The sequence below is a fragment of the Sapajus apella genome, unplaced genomic scaffold (assembly GCF_009761245.1).
Source record: "Sapajus apella isolate SASKATOON/1434 unplaced genomic scaffold, GSC_monkey_1.0 scaffold4, whole genome shotgun sequence".
In the NCBI taxonomy this organism is placed as follows: domain Eukaryota; kingdom Metazoa; phylum Chordata; class Mammalia; order Primates; family Cebidae; genus Sapajus; species Sapajus apella.
Window position 1 is genome coordinate 24,544,313 of NW_022436944.1, and position 15,831 is coordinate 24,560,143.

Below are 15,831 nucleotides of genomic sequence, written 5' to 3' on the forward strand. Positions count from 1 at the left end.
CTTTCCCTTTCCCTTTCCCTTTCCCTTTCCCTTTCCCTTTCCTTTCTGTTTTCTTTTCTTTTCTTTTTTTTTTGAGGTGGAGTTTTGCTCTTGTTGCCCAGGCTAGAATGCAATGGCGCGATCTCGGCTTACCACAACCTCCGCCTCCCAGTTCCAAGTGATTCTCCTGTCTCAGCCTCCTGAGTAGTTGGGAGTACAGGCATGTGCCACCATGCCCAGCTAATTTTGTATTTTTAGTAAAAACAGGTTTTCTCCATGTTGGTCAGGCCGGTCTCAAACTCCCGACCTCAGGTGATCCCCGTACCTTGGCCTCCCAAAGTGCTGGGATTACAGGTGTAAGCCGCTGTACCCAGTGCCTTATTTAATGTATTTTCATAAAATTGTTTTTAATGATATAAAAATTAATGCTATTTTTTTATGTAGATTTTAACATTAAAAGTGTTTTAGTATCTCCTTATGTGTATCTTTCACTGTGATTGATGCTTATAATCTTGTCTAGATGAGAAGTGTAGTCTGCTCGTTGGGTTAAATTACTACAACTTTAAATATTCAGATAAGCTTACTGAAGTTAAAAGGATTGATTTTTAAAAAGTTCAACTATCGGGAATACATTGAAAGAATGTACTTTAAGCCGAATGTGAGTCAAATTCTTTGGTAGGTATAATTAATACATTAATTTAAGAGTTTAAAGCTAGTCAGAAAGCCTTTAGTAAGCCTAATTCAAGATTTTCATTACTCCCAATTTCTCCTCATGAATATATTTTCACCCTCTACTTTTAAAAAAGTGTATTTAATCTTTTAAAAAATTTAAATGACTTTGTTAGGACTGAGGAAATGTGCAAGATGACATGCAAATTCATGAAGTATTTCATATTTTTAAAAATACATATAATTAGGCCAGGTGTGGTGGCTCTTTGGGAGGCGGCGGTGGGTGAATCACAAGGTCAGGAGTTCGAGACCAGCCTGGCCAACATGGTGAAACCCCATCTCTACTAAAAATACAAAAAATTAGCTGGGCATGGTTGTGGGCACCTGTAATCCCAGCTACTCGGGAGGCTGAGACAGGAGAATCGCTTGAACCTGAAAGGCAGAGGTTGCAGTGAGCCAAGATCACGCCACTGCATTCCAGTCCAGGTGACAGTGTGAGACTCCATCTCAAAAAAATAAGTAAAATAAAAGTACATACAGGTATAAATTATTTCTATTTAGAAACTACTTTTTGGTACCCTAGGTACCATGCATATTAGATACGTGACTTTGGACAAATAACTTCTTTGAGCCTTAGAAAGTGCCTAGACTTATGCTAAAATTCTTTATAAAAGCCCTGAGGTATGGATATTTATTTCCTAGATAATTTTTTATACTTACAAATCTTTTAAATGTCATTTTATGTCTTATGACTATCATTACTAAAGAAGTGATTATTTAGCATTATTATTCACCTTATTAAAGAATTATTACTATGTTTGAGACAGAGTGTTGCTCTGTCATCCAGGCTGGAGTGCAGTGATGCAGTATCAGCTCACTGTGGCCTCTGCCTTCTGGGTTCAAGTGAGTTTTCTGCCTCAGCCTCCTGGATAGCTGGGATTACAGTCGCACACTACCATGCCTAGCTAGATTTTGTATATTTAGTAGAGATGAAGCTTCATCATGTTGGCCAGCCTGGTCTCTTGGTCTCAAGTGATCCACCCATCTGACTGGGCCTCCCAAATTGCTGGGATTACAGGCATGAGCCACCACACCCAGCAACTATTAGCATTATTAAATAAGTAAAAGACTAAAGTTAAAATTTGGATTTTTCATTTTTGAGTACTCCATACTTTCCCCATTTTCTTAGTCTATATTTTGTAAAGCACCTGTAAATGTTAAAGAATTTCTGTGATCTACTGGAACATTTATGGCCTTTGGAGTCACACAGGCCTAGATTTGAATGTTGGCTTTGCATTTGCTAGCTCTGAAGTCTTGGGCAAGTTACTTAACATTTCCAGGTTTTAATTTTTAAATTTTGAAAACATGGATAATTTTATCCACTTTGTATTATTATTGTTAGGAATAAAGGAGATAATATTAAAAAGTATTTAGCAAAGTGCCTGATATTTAGTTGACAATCAATAATAAATGCTTATTCAATCCTAGCTTGCTGAATAAATTCTTTGTTTTTAGGGGGAGAATTTGTGAGGGTGGCTGTGATCTACTTCGTAAGAAGTAGAAGCCAACATTTTTGCCTTCTTGTTGTTTTTTTCATAGGAAGCAACTTTTTTTTTTTTTAAATTTTTTTTTTTTTTGATACGGAGTTTCACTCCTGTTACCCAGGCTGGAGTGCAATGGCACGATCTCGGCTCACCGCAACCTCCGCCTCCTGGGTTCAGGCAATTCTCCTGCCTCAGCCTCCTGAGTAGCTGGGATTACAGGCACGCACCACCATGCCCAGCTAATTTTTTGTATTTTTAGTAGAGACGGGGTTTCACTGTGCTGACCAGGATGGTCTCGATCTCTTGACCTCGTGATCCACCCGCCTCGGCCTCCCAAAGTGCTGGGATTACAGGCTTGAGCCACCGCGCCCGGCCAGGAAGCAACTTTGAAGTGGTCATTAAAAGTGTGATCTTAACAAAGCAATGACAATTCTTTTGATCTTTAGCTTTTATACCTAAGCTGTTAGAGTAACCTCTCAAATGGTTCCTCAATGATGGAAGTTAGGAGATTTACCTAACTGGAATCTGCTTGTTGAAATTGGAGCCACATAAAAATAAGAGGTTGGTAGAGGGCATTTTTAATACCATTGACTCTCTTTTGTATGAAACACTAAAATACCAGGTTAACCTGTAGCTCAGTTTTATAGCTTGGACTGCTTGATATTTACTCCAGAGGACCTAGGGAGATACAGAATTTCTTAAAAGCATATTCATGTTTTTGCTGCCTGTAAGTTATACTCCCTAGTTTGTGTTCGTTCGTTTGTTTGTTTGTTTTAAAGTTGGGCTCTATATACGTAATCACTAAATCTGGATTAAAGGATGGCTATACTTGGAAGATTGAAATTTAGAACCAGACAGAAAAACTACAGTTCAAAATCACCATAGAAATATATTTAGGAGAAAACATCACAATGTTACTGGGCAGAGCCTGGCTTGTAACCCCAGTATCAATAGTTTTCTAGCCAAATTTACCATAAATTTGATAAAAATCATCTAGAAAACTGTACTTGTGATGATTCAAAATAGGGATTTGAGTTTTTTTTTCCTGGTTTAGTGTTATGGTTAACTGAGAGATTATTGGCTTTTTCAACTATCAAAAACTCAGAATACAGTGAGTTTATACACACAAACACACACACACACATACACACACATATAAAATTTGGGTATAAGACTTCAAGTATAGGGCATTTATTAACACTCCAGCTAGACATTGAAATCACCTAGGATGATAATAACACTGGGGAAGGAAGAAAACCCTGAGCAATGTGCTAAAGTTATCAATGAGTTTGGTAATCAGTGAGTTGAGTAGTTGCCCGTAATGAGGAGTAGAAAATAGCAGTATGCCTGGGTGGCTTGAACTTCAAAGGAACAGGTTTTTCTTATACAAGAATAAAGTTGGAAGGATCTGAGGAAGAGGAAGAGGCAGACTCAAATCCTTCAAAGTACTTTAGGTGTGCAAGAATGATCTGCTTCACCCTGAAGACGGATATGCAAAAAAAAGGTAAGCAGATTTCATTAAAGGCAACTCAGTACTGCAGTAGTCACTGAAGGGGTTGCTGTAATCTACTAAAATTCTAAACAGATGGATTTTTAAAGTAAATTTTCAAAATTTTCATAATTATAGATACAAGAGTTCTCAGAAGTCAACCGATTGGTCTGGAGTAAAGAAGCCAATTTACTTAAGTAAATTGGGTAGTAATTTTGCAGAATGGTCAGCAACTTGGGCAGGTTATCTTATAACAAAGGTAAGAAACCCTGTTCAGTTTGTTAACTGAACAGAAATTCTAAAGAAAACCAGAATATCTCTCTGAATGCATAGCACACAATAGTCATTGAAGTATTTGTGCTGATAATCATAGAAATTTTTGAAGAAAATGTTTACTAATAGAGAGTAATAATTTCTCTGTAGTTACTAATAATAGTTTCTGAGTGAAAAGTAATTGTTTTACCAAGAAAATTACTATGGTCTTCATGAATGTGTAAAATTACATTATGTCTGTTCATTTTTTTTCTTTTTTTTTTTGTTTTTTTTCTTGTGTCTGTTCATTTTATATTGATAAATAATACTGTGTAAAAGGATGTAATGCTATATCAGAGTTTTTTACATAATAAAAAGACGTTCAATAAAGAGATATACTCTAATGCCATTTCTAAAAGAAGTTATATTATCTGAACTTTCTCTAAAATAAAAATGAAGATTTTAAAAATTAACTTTCGCTGGGCGCGGTGGCTCAAGCCTGTAATCCCAGCACTTTGGGAGGCCGAGGCGGGTGGATCACGAGGTCAGGAGATCGAGACCATCCTGGTCAACATGGTGAAACCCCATCTCTACTAAAAATACAAAAAATTAGCTGGGCATGGTGGTGCGTGCCAGTAATCCCAGCTACTCAGGAGGCTGAGGCAGGAGAATTGCCTGAACCCAGGAGGTGGAGGTTGCGGTGAGCCGAGATCGCGCCATTGCACTCCAGCCTGGGTAACAAGAGCGAAACTCCGTCTCAAAAAAAAAAAAAAAACAAACTTTCATGGAAAAAGCAAAGGTATATTTCTATTTTTTTAATGAGAAATTTTTACATGGCAGACAAAGATACTCTGTGTTCCAATAAAATGTTTACATTAGATTTAAAATTTATAATTTTTGATTTTCATTCTCCTTCCTTCCTTCCCTCCCTCCCTCCCTCCTTCCTTCCCTCCTTCTTTCCTTTTTCCCTCCCTCCCTCCCCCAAGCTGGAGTGTAATGACACAATCTGGGCTCATTGCAGTCTCCACCTCCCGGGTTCAAGTGATTCTCCCACCTCAGGATCACAAGTAGCTGGGATTACAGGCGTGAGCCACCACACCTGGCTAATCTTTGTATTTTTAGTAGAGATAGGGTTTCACCATGTTAGCCAGGCTGGTCTTGAACTCCTGACCTCAGGTGATCTGTCCACTTCGGCCTCTCAAAGTGCTGGGATTACAGGTGTGAGCCACTGTGCCCCGCCTTTCATTAACATTTCTGTTAGTGTTTTAAAATATCATTATGCTAATTTGTAGTTGGTTACTTTGAGACATTTTCTTTTTTTTTTAATGAAAATTTAATATGTAAAATGTGAAATACTGTTAACTATTTTCAGCTCTGGAATATTGTGGGGTTCTTTTGGTTTTTGGCTTTGTATTTGAAGAAAACACTTTATTTTTTTCGAGACAGAATCTCGCTCTGTTGCCCAGGCTGGAGTACAATGGCGCAATCTTGGCTCACTGCAACCTCCGCCTCCCGGGTTCAAGCAATTCTCCTGCCTCAGCCTCCCAAGTAACTGGGACTACAGGCGCCCACCACCACACCCGGCTAACTTTTATATTTTTAGTAGAGGCAGAGGTTCACCGTATTGGCCAGGCTCGTCTCCAACTCCTGACCTTGTGATCTGCCTGCCTCAGCCTCCCAAAGGGCTGGGATTACAGGCATGAACCACCACTCCTGGCCTGAAGAAAAAAAACTCTTTAAAATTTCGAGTTCAATAATGTTAGCAAATTGAAGGTTAAGTCATAACAAAATTTGACTTTAACCCCAAATAATTTAATTTAAAAATTAATTGAAATTGTTTTTAATTTAAAAAAGAATACTTGTTCGTGACAAGTTATCTCACATACTAATTTTTGACATTTTATCAGTAGACTAAAGTATATTAAATTACTTACTGTCTTTACACATTTTGAGTTTACAGGTTCGGCATGAGCTTGCCAGTAAAATTTTCACCTGCTGTAGCATTATGATGAAGCATGATTTCAAAGTGACCATCTATCTTCTTCCACATATTCTGGTGTATGTCTTATTGGGTTGTAATCAAGAAGATCAGCAGGAGGTGAGATAAATCATCTTATTTGGTTTTTGAGCATGTGAAATTTATTTTCTCCAATGTAGTTCGTATTAGAAGGGCTGTGTATTAGTAGGAAATGTAGATCTATGAATGGCTATATGTTCATTTACGTATCTTTGCCTATGTGGTGTGGGTTTTTTGTTTTGTTTTGTTTATTTATTTTTTTTTGAGACAGAGTCTTGCTCTGTCACCAGGGTAGAGTGCAGTAGTGCAATCTCCACTCACTGCAACCTCTGCCTCTTGGGTTCAAGAGATTCTTCTGCCTCAGCCACCCAAGTAGCTGGGACTACAGGCATGCGCCACCACACCCGGCTAATTTTTATGGTAGAGATGGGGTTTCACCATGTTGGCCAGGATGGTCTCAATCTCTTCACTACTTGATCCGCCCACCTTGGACTCCCAAAGTGCTGGGATTACAGGCGTCAGCCACTGCACCTGGTTGTGTGTATCCTTTTAATTGATAGAAGTTCTATGTATATTCTAGCCACCAATTTGTTGCCAGTCATATTTTCAAAAATTATTCCAACTTAATCATTTTCTTTTTAACCTTTGTACATTTTGCCATGCAGAAATTTTAAATGTAACTGTAAAATTTTTACATCTTTTATAGATTATGAATCTTAAGATTTTTATATGATGCCTTTTCTTATCTGATGCCATGAGCTTATTTGCCTATATATTCTTTTAATTCCTCTGTTTTTATATTTAGTCCTTCATTTATTTTTAATTCTTCTGTTTTTATATTTAGTCCTTCATTTATTCTGCAATTAATTTTGCATATAGTATGAGATATTACTGTAAGATTTTTTCACTATTAGTTAACAAAAGTTTCACTGTCGTTTATTGAATAATCTATAATATTAAGAAATTTTTTAAATTTTCTTTAGTGACTCTATTCTCTTTTTGGACTAATCTTTGATTGGTTTAATTATAGATAAGAACAGTAATGTATTATCGATCAATTGTGTTTTATTTTTCTGTTTTTAAGATGAAGGCTTGTGTTGCCCAGGCTCGGGTGCAGTGGTGCTCTTGGCTCTCTGCAACCTCCACCTCCCAGGTTCAAGTGATTCTACTGCCTTAGCCTCCTGAGTAGCTGGGATTACACACATGTGCCACCATGCCTGGCTAATTTTTTTGTATTTTTAGTATAGACAGGGTTTCACCATGGTGACCAGGCTCGTCTTGACTACAGGCATGAGCCAGCTGATTGTGTTTTTTCTTTTGAAAATTTTGCCTTAGAATGGTTAGTCTTAAATGTCATACAATAGTTAAATGGTGTTACATAGATACTATTATTAACTATAAAATGGTTCTCATAGGTTTATGCAGAAATTATGGCAGTTCTAAAGCATGATGATCAGCAAACCATAAATACCCAAGACATTGCATCTGATCTGTGTCAACTCAGCACACAGACTGTGTTCTCCATGCTTGACCATCTCACACAATGGGCAAGGCACAAGTTTCAGACACTGAAAGCTGAAAAATGTCCACACAGCAAATCAAATAGAAATAAGGTAGACTCAGTGGGTGAGTTACCACTTGTTTATTTCTTTGTTATGACTGTTCACCAATTAGCTCTTCCCTCTATCTGTTGTTTTTTTTTTTGTTTTTTTTTTTTGAGACAGAGTCACGCCTGGTTGCGAGGCTGGAGTGCAGTGGCACAGTCTTGGCTTGCTGCAGCCTCTGCCTCCTGGGTTCAAGCAATTCTTCTGCCTCAGCCTTCCAAGTAGCTGGGACTACAGGTGTGTGCCATCATGCCTGGCTAACTTTTGCAGTTTTAGTAGAGATGGGGATTTAGCACGTTGGCCGGGATGGTCTCGATCTCTTGACCTTGTGATCTGCCTGCCTCGGCCTCCCAAAGTGCTGGGATTACAGGCGTGAGCCACCTTGCCTGGCCTATCAGTTCTATAATTTAAGCATTAGCTTAAAAAATACCTTGTTTTGTATATTTTTTTGTGGTTTTTTTTTTTTTTTCTTGAGATGGAGTTTTGCTTTTGTTGCCCAGGCTGGAGTGCAATGGTGTGACCTTGGCTCGCTGCAACCTCTGCCTCCCAGGTTCAAGCAATTCTCCTGCCCCAGCCTCCCAAGTAGCTGGGATTACAGGTGTCTGCCACCATGCCCAGCTAATTTTTTTTTGTATTTTTACTAGAGACGGTGTTTTGCCATATTGACCAGGCTGGTCTCGAACCCCTGAGCTCAGGTGATCCATCTGTCTCGGCCTCCCAAAGTGCTGGGACTACAGGTGTGAGCCACCATGCCTGGCCGTCATATGTATTTTTGAAATGGGTAATAGTGTGGCCTTTTCACTGAGAAAAAACAATGAATTTTTAGTCATAAGACCTTTCTGTCTTCTTACTCTCACTTGGACAAGACACATTATTTAATTTTTCTTTGTATAAAATGGAGTTAATATTTTTATTTGTATTTATTAATTTTTTTCAAGATGGAGTATCGCTGTGTCACCCAGGCTGGAATGCAGTGGCACAATCTCGGTTCAGTGCACCCTCCACCTCCCGGGTTCAAGTGATTTTCCTGGCTCAGCCTCCTGAGTAGCTGGGATTACAGGCGTGTGCCACCACACCCAGCTAATTTTTGTATTTTTAGTAGAGACTGGGTTTTGCCATGTTGGCCAGGCTGCTCTCCAACTCCTAGTGGGAGGCGATCTGCCTGCCTCAGCCTCCCGAAGTGCTGAGATTATAGGCGTGAGCCACCACAAATGGCCAAAATGTAGTTAATATTATCTCTCTTAGGAGATCGTTGTACAGATTAAATGAGGTGATGAATAGATAAAGTGTGAAATAAATGAGATGATAATATTATTATTAACCTAATCCTCACTGTTAACTTATTACATGTTCCCTCAGTATTTGCGCGCGCACGCGCACGCGCGCGCGTGTGTGTGTGTGTGTGTGTTTGTACTCTGGTCTTTGTTGTTTTCACTTGGAAAATACTCTTTCCAATCTTTTTCACATTTAAGTTTTAAATTTCAGGGGAGATATTAATTTTATTTTACGGCCTACAGAGAAGCTATCTTTGTTTATTTTTCTTGTGTCTAGTAGTGTTTGGTATCTAGCCAGCTGTCCAAATATGCTTACTATGCATTACTACACTATACCCTGCTATATCTTACTATTTTTTTCCTGTGATACTGCAACTTTTACTGAGAAGTACCTTGATTTAAAAATGACACGTGCTAATTTGTCTCTCTGATATAAGCGTTTATGAGAAGAATTGTATTCATCACACACTAATGGATATTCTTACTTTCTTTGAACCTTTTGTTTTTCCATTCTTGCAATTAGTGGATGGTTATAATATGACCTTATATCTCAGCTGCTCTCACAGACATCAGGTGTTTTTCCTGCAGGCTTTCAGGCCAATTGAAAAACTGACTAACAATCCTTAAAGAGACCTTCATTTCCGTAATTCTCAATTTGTGAGCATCTCCCTCTGTTCTGCTAGTTGATACATTCCCGTTGTTAAGCTTAATAGTTTACAATTTTTCTAAAATTTTCTGAACTTGCCAATAATCACCTACTTGGGGAATATTTTTGTCTGGAACGAGGCTATTAATCTGTGTTTCATATTTAACAATGAAATGTTTGTTTTTAATGTTTTTTTTTGAGACCAAGTCTCTCTCTCTTGCCTAGGCTAGAGTGCAGTGGTGCGATCTTGGTTCACTGCAGCTTCTACATTCTGGGTTTAAGTGATTCTCATGCCTCAGCCTCCTGAGTAGCTGGGATTACAGGCATGCACCACCATGCCCAGCTGATTTTTTGTACTTTTAGTAAAGATGGAGTTTCACCATATTGGCCAGGCTGGTCTCTAACTCGTAGGCTCAAACAGTCCATCTTCCTTGATCTCCCAAAGTGTTGGGATAACAGACGTGAGCCAGCATGACCAGCCTGTTTGTTTTTATTTCTGCATGTCAAACTGGTACTATAAAACCAAACACTCTATTATCACCATTTTCACTGACACTGTAATTAAAATTCTAGGTATTCTTTTTTTTCTAAGACAGAGTCTTACTCTGTATTCCAAATTGGAGTGCAGTGGCATGATCTCAGCTCACTGCAACCTCAGCTCACTGCAGCCTCTGCTCAAGCAATTCTTGTGCCTCAGCCTTCTGAGTAGCTGGGACCAGGTGCACGTCACCATATCCTACTATTTTTTTGCATTTTAATGGAGACAGGGTTTCATCATGTTGCCCAGGGTGGTCCCTAACTCCTGAACTCAGGTGATCCACCCACCTCAGCCTCCCAAAGTGTTAGGAGGCATGAGCCACCATGCCTGGCCAAAATTCTAGCTTTTAAGAATAGCATTTGTAATGGTTCAAAAATACAATACTTTTAACATTTGTTTAACATTTTTGTAGAGACCCCCATCTCTACAAAATGAATACAAAAATTAGCTGGGTGTGGTGGCGTGTGCCTGTAATCTCAGCTAATTCTTGAGGCTGAAGTGTGAGGATCGCTTGAGCTTGTGAGCTTGAGGCTACAGTGAGGCAAGATCACACCCCTGTACTCTATCCTGGGCAGCAGAGTGAGACCCTGTCTCAAAAGAAAAAATTACAATTTGAAATTATCTACAAATTTTGATGTAAATAAGGACCTTATTTTAAATATAATCTCTTTAGAATATACTACCTTAGGCCAGGTGTGGTGGCTCACGCCTGTAATCTTAGCATTTTGGGAGGCCAAGGTTGGAGGATCACTTGAGCTCAGAAATGTGAGACCAGCCTGTGCAAAAGAGAAAGTACAAAATTTAGCCAGGCATGGTGGCACATGCCTGTGGCCCCAGCTACTCGGGAGGCTGAGGCAGGATCACTTTAGCCCAGAAGGTGAAGGCTGCAGTGAGCTATGATCGTGCCACTGCACTGCAGCCTAGGTGACAAAGTGAGACCCTGTCTCAAAATAAAATTTTTAAAAAGTAAATAAATTAAAAAAAATAAAATATACTACCTTACTTTTTTAAGTTTTGAAGAAATTTGTTTTCTGTTTTCTACTCACTGTTATGAATCATTAAAATTTAGAAGTTTTAAATAAGAATTTGTAAACTAGACTGTTCTCATTTAGAAGTTTTTAATTTTTGTCTTTTTGTACACTCCTGAAAAATTATCCTAAAGTACTTGTGGTTTTACTTTGAAGGCACTTTGACTTCAATTTCTATTGTAATAGGTGGCACTGTATATTTGGCAATCCAAGAAAAAATAGGTTGATAAGAAATCATACTAAGCTTTAAAAAAAGAGGCTATTTCCATAGTTCTGCACTTTCCCTATAAAATAGCTAAATTTAATCATTTTTTATAGTCATCAAAAAATAACTAGTCTTATATCTTTTGTATCACCATTATATCTTTTCAAAGTTTAATAATAGATTTATATTTAATCCTCACCAACAACATTGTAAGGAAAGCAAGACAGGCACTAATATTTTCCTTTTATGGATAAAGAAACAGAGGCTCAGTAAGTTAAATGACTGTCCAAAGAAAGGTAAGTAATAATGATGGAGTTGGAGCAAGACTCTCTGAACAGTCATTCTGTTGTTAGTTACATTCTAAATATGATATCCTAATACATTCAGATTAATTTGTTTAGTGAAGTAAATTGAACTTAAATACTTAAATTGACCCTTTTAAAATTTTATCTTTTTTTTTTTTTTTTTTTTTTTTTTTTTTTTTTCTTGATACATTAAAATTTTATCTTGTAAGTCTTAATTACTCAACTTCTTTTTTCTGATCTAGTATCTACTGTGGATTATGAAGACTATCAGAGTGTAACCCGTTTTCTAGACCTCATACCCCAGGATGCTCTGGCAGTAGCTTCCTTTCGCTCCAAAGCATACACACGAGCTGTAATGCACTTTGAATCATTTATTACAGAAAAGAAGCAAAATATTCAAGAACATCTTGGATTTTTACAGGTTTGAAGTTAATATAGTGAATTTAATAATGAAAATTCATATAGCCGGTCTTATGTTGTTCATTTTTTTTTAATGTTTTAGATGCTGTGCTAGGCTCTAGATATTTATAAGCACTTTGGAAGCTTATAGATGGGTGGGGAGAGATAAACATCAATTTGGCAAAATATTTTAAATGCAGTAACACACATGTACCCTGAGGAAGGACACTTAACTCCTTCATGTGGAGTAGGGTAGGAGATGGAAGTGGATGAGCCAGAGGTCAGGAATGTCTTCTTGGAGATGGTGTCTTAAAAAATGAGCAGTATAGGGAGGCAACACATTGTAAGTAGAGGCATCTCTGTGGAGCTGGAAAAGAGCGTGGCATATGCCAAACAGTTAAGTGTCAGTTTTGGAATGGCAGAGGAAAGGTCACAAATAACAGAGGACTTTTTAAGTTGCCCAAACTTCTTGGAGAGTGTGAACTAGGGAAGTGTTACGGTCACAGTGGCATTTTAGCTAAATGCCTGTGGCAGTTGTGGAGGAGGCTTTGGAAGGGCTATGATTCGAGGAATTACTATTCTCCTTGGGAGAGTTGTGATCCTGAATTTGGGAGTGAATGAGGGTGGTGGGGAAGTACTGGTTATGTCAGGTATCAGGCATGAACATTCTGGTGAAATAATGATTTAGGCAATGTTATGATTGTGTAGGGAACAAAAGAAAGTAAGGACAGGTGAGGCGAATACGTGGAATTAAATGAGAGCTCAAGATTGGTGGGCTTTTGAAATCAAAAAGCAAAGTGTGATAAAACAACTGGAAAATTAGTAACTTGCAGTCTTAAGATGAATATTAGCCCTTTCCTATCTTTGTGTTCCTCCTTGTCTAGTTTTAAGTCTGTGGTTCATGGTTAAAATCATTCCCTTAGTGTGATGCTCAACATCTTGTCTTTTCCCCACTGTGTTGTACTCCCTTTGTAAAACTCCAACCATATAATCAGCTGGAGAAAAATTACACAGTGGGTGTTATAACTGGTTTCACTTTAAGTTCATGATCTCAAACATCTTTAAAACTTCAGGACTGTAACATTACCTTCAGGCCTGCTGGGTTTCTCTAGTAAGGCTACTTTCCCTTTTTTCAAGATGACTATACCTTACCTTTTATTTGCTTCCCTGCTTCCAGCTGATGATCTTGCTTCATCATTCAGTAGGAAAAATCTCAAATGCACAGCATCTGCACCATATTCTTTTTCTTCCCAACTTATGTTATTTTGTTTAGTTATTTATTTTGAGATAGGGTCTCACTCTATCACCCAGGCTGGAGTACAGTAGCACGATCTCAGCTTATTGCAGCCTCCACCTCCCAGGCTCAAGGGATCCTCCCACCTCAGCCTCCTGAGTAGCTGGGCCCACAGGCACCACCACCACACCTGGCTAATTTTTTATATTTTTAGTAGAGATGGGATTTTCCATGTTGCTTAGGCTGGCCTCCTGACCTCAAGTGATCTGCCTGCCTTGGTCTCTCACAGTGCTGGGATTAGAGCATGAGCCATCATGCCTGGCTTCTTCTGTTATTTTTAAGGAAGGATTCCTTCTTGTCAAAATTGAAGTTTTTTACTTGTGTTCTCAATTTCCAGATGTAACTTCTTCATATATTCCTTCTTTCTCTAGTGTAATTAATTTCTCTTTGTGAACCAGAGTATATAGAGCATATAGACATGCTCTAGTAAAGCCTATCTTAACTTTTTATAATTCCCTTGATCTTACCATCTCCTTTAGAAACATACCATCTCTCGGTTTCTGGAACTTCATAACCAGTTTTTGAAAGAATTGTCTATTTTCCCTATACTGTAATTGCTTGTTTCTTTGCTTCTTATTCACTCTGCCTATTTCAACAAGACTTCTCTTTTTCTTTTCTCTTGACACTATGCTAAGAAAATTGGTGGCCACATGTTACCAAATCCAGTAAATTTTTCCCAGCCCTCATTTTCTTAACCTCAGTATCACTGTACATGCCTTTCTCATTCAGACATTTGCTTTTCTCCCATGGCTTCTGGGACATTTTATTCTCCAGTTTTCTTCCAAGTTATCTCTCTTCTCCTCTGTTTCATTTGCCAGCTCCTCCTTGTTGATAAATGTAGAAACTCTAGTCTCTATGCTCAGCTTTCTTTTCTTCTTTATCAATTTCCTAGATCATCCCATTCTTTCACATGTTGTAAGAGACTGTCTTTGTGCTAATTGATTCCTAAATTTTTATCTTTAGCTTTAACATCTCCTTTGAGCCCAGATTGCTGTCTTGGTTTTCTTGGAGGCATCTCAATAACAATATTTTGAAATGCTTATTTACATTTAAAAATTCAGTAAAGGCCGGGCGCGGTGGCTCAAGCCTGTAATCCCAGCACTGTGGGAGGCCGAGGCGGGTGGATCACAAGGTCAAGAGATCGAGACCATCCTGGTCAACATGGTGAAACCCCGTCTCTACTAAAAATACAAAAAATTAGCTGGGCATGGTGGCGCATGCCTGTAATCCCGGCGACTCAGGAGGCTGGGGCAGGAGAATTGCCTGAACCCGGGAGGCGGAGGTTGCGGTGAGCCGAGATTGCGCCATTGCACTCCAGCCTGGGCAACAAGAGCGAAACTCCGTCTCAAAAAAAAAAAAAAAAAAAAAAAAATTCAGTAAAACTCTTATAAACTGTATTCAACAGAATATGGTATCATTTGGATCTAGAGAGTTTTAGGATCCTGAGGTTCTTCGTAATCCTATGATCAATAACAGCTATTGATGTAAATTTGTATTTAAGAAGAATAATAATGTTGACAGAATAGAATGCCTGAAAATAAGTTTATAATTTTACTGTGACTGCCATGAAACAAATGTTTCCTATTACTTTGAGGAAAAATTTCTCAAAAAATTCCTCTTTCAATATAAACAGATGGCTTTGTAGTTTTATTTCCAGTTGTGTTTTTCCTGTTTTTGATTGTTTTTTTAATTATTGAACAAAGAAATTGTATGCTGCTATGCATGAACCTGATGGAGTGGCTGGAGTCAGCGCAATTAGAAAGGCAGAACCATCTCTAAAAGAACAGATTCTTGAACATGAAAGCCTTGGCTTGCTGAGGGATGCCACTGCTTGTTATGACAGGGCTATTCAGCTAGAACCAGACCAGGTAAGATAATAATTGAAAGGCAACATAATGAAAATAGCCCTGAATATGAAATCTGGAAACTTTAGTTTTAATACTATTTCTATCAATGTCACTGAGTGTCTGGAAAATATTTAACTCTCTCTGAGCTTGAGTTTCCTGACAGATAAAAATAGAGACTTTATTAGATGATTTAAAAAATCCCTTCCAATACTACATTTGTATGACTTTAGAAATCCCCTAAATGAATGAGATTTATTATGGAGTATATCTGTATTGAAATGTACATTTAATAACTCCAAAATGTATATAATTTTAGTTTGCTATTTAAAGTGTAAGTCATGCACCAGTTTGCAGAAATAAGGATTATCCATAGGCTGAGAAACATTTTCATGTTTTATACACCCACCCCACTCCTGCTTACCCACCTGGACGTCTCTGAAATGGTCCTGTAGTTACCCCCCTGGATGTCTCTGAAGTGGTCCTGTAGAATCACTGAGTTATAGCTAATAATCAGAGTAAGTTGTCTGTCTGCTGGGACAGAAAGGGGTTTAGAATCATTCATTTATAATCTTGCCTTATATTCTAATTTTGGGATATTGGTTTTTGTCATATTGGACATGTTTCTCAGAAGCTCAATATATATGTTCTTTATTTTTCACAATCTTGTTTTCATTTTAAAGGATATTACATAATCCTCCTTAACTTTTTAGTTTCTAAAGCACCAAATCCATATTTTAAATA

At 38.1% G+C, this 15,831-nt stretch overlaps 1 protein-coding gene across 5 annotated transcripts in view; it reads left to right on the top strand.

Annotated features, from left to right (window-relative positions):
• Window positions 1–15,831, top strand: part of ATR (ATR serine/threonine kinase) — a 108,868-nt gene that overhangs the window by 65,118 nt on the left and 27,919 nt on the right. For all 5 annotated transcript variants that reach the window (XM_032264380.1, XM_032264372.1, XM_032264355.1 and 2 more), the window contains 5 exons: window positions 3,820–3,940; window positions 5,894–6,031; window positions 7,366–7,576; window positions 11,793–11,971; window positions 14,947–15,111. In XM_032264380.1, the coding sequence (XP_032120271.1) occupies window positions 3,820–3,940; window positions 5,894–6,031; window positions 7,366–7,576; window positions 11,793–11,971; window positions 14,947–15,111 (814 nt within the window). The remainder of the gene's footprint in view (window positions 1–3,819; window positions 3,941–5,893; window positions 6,032–7,365; window positions 7,577–11,792; window positions 11,972–14,946; window positions 15,112–15,831) is intronic.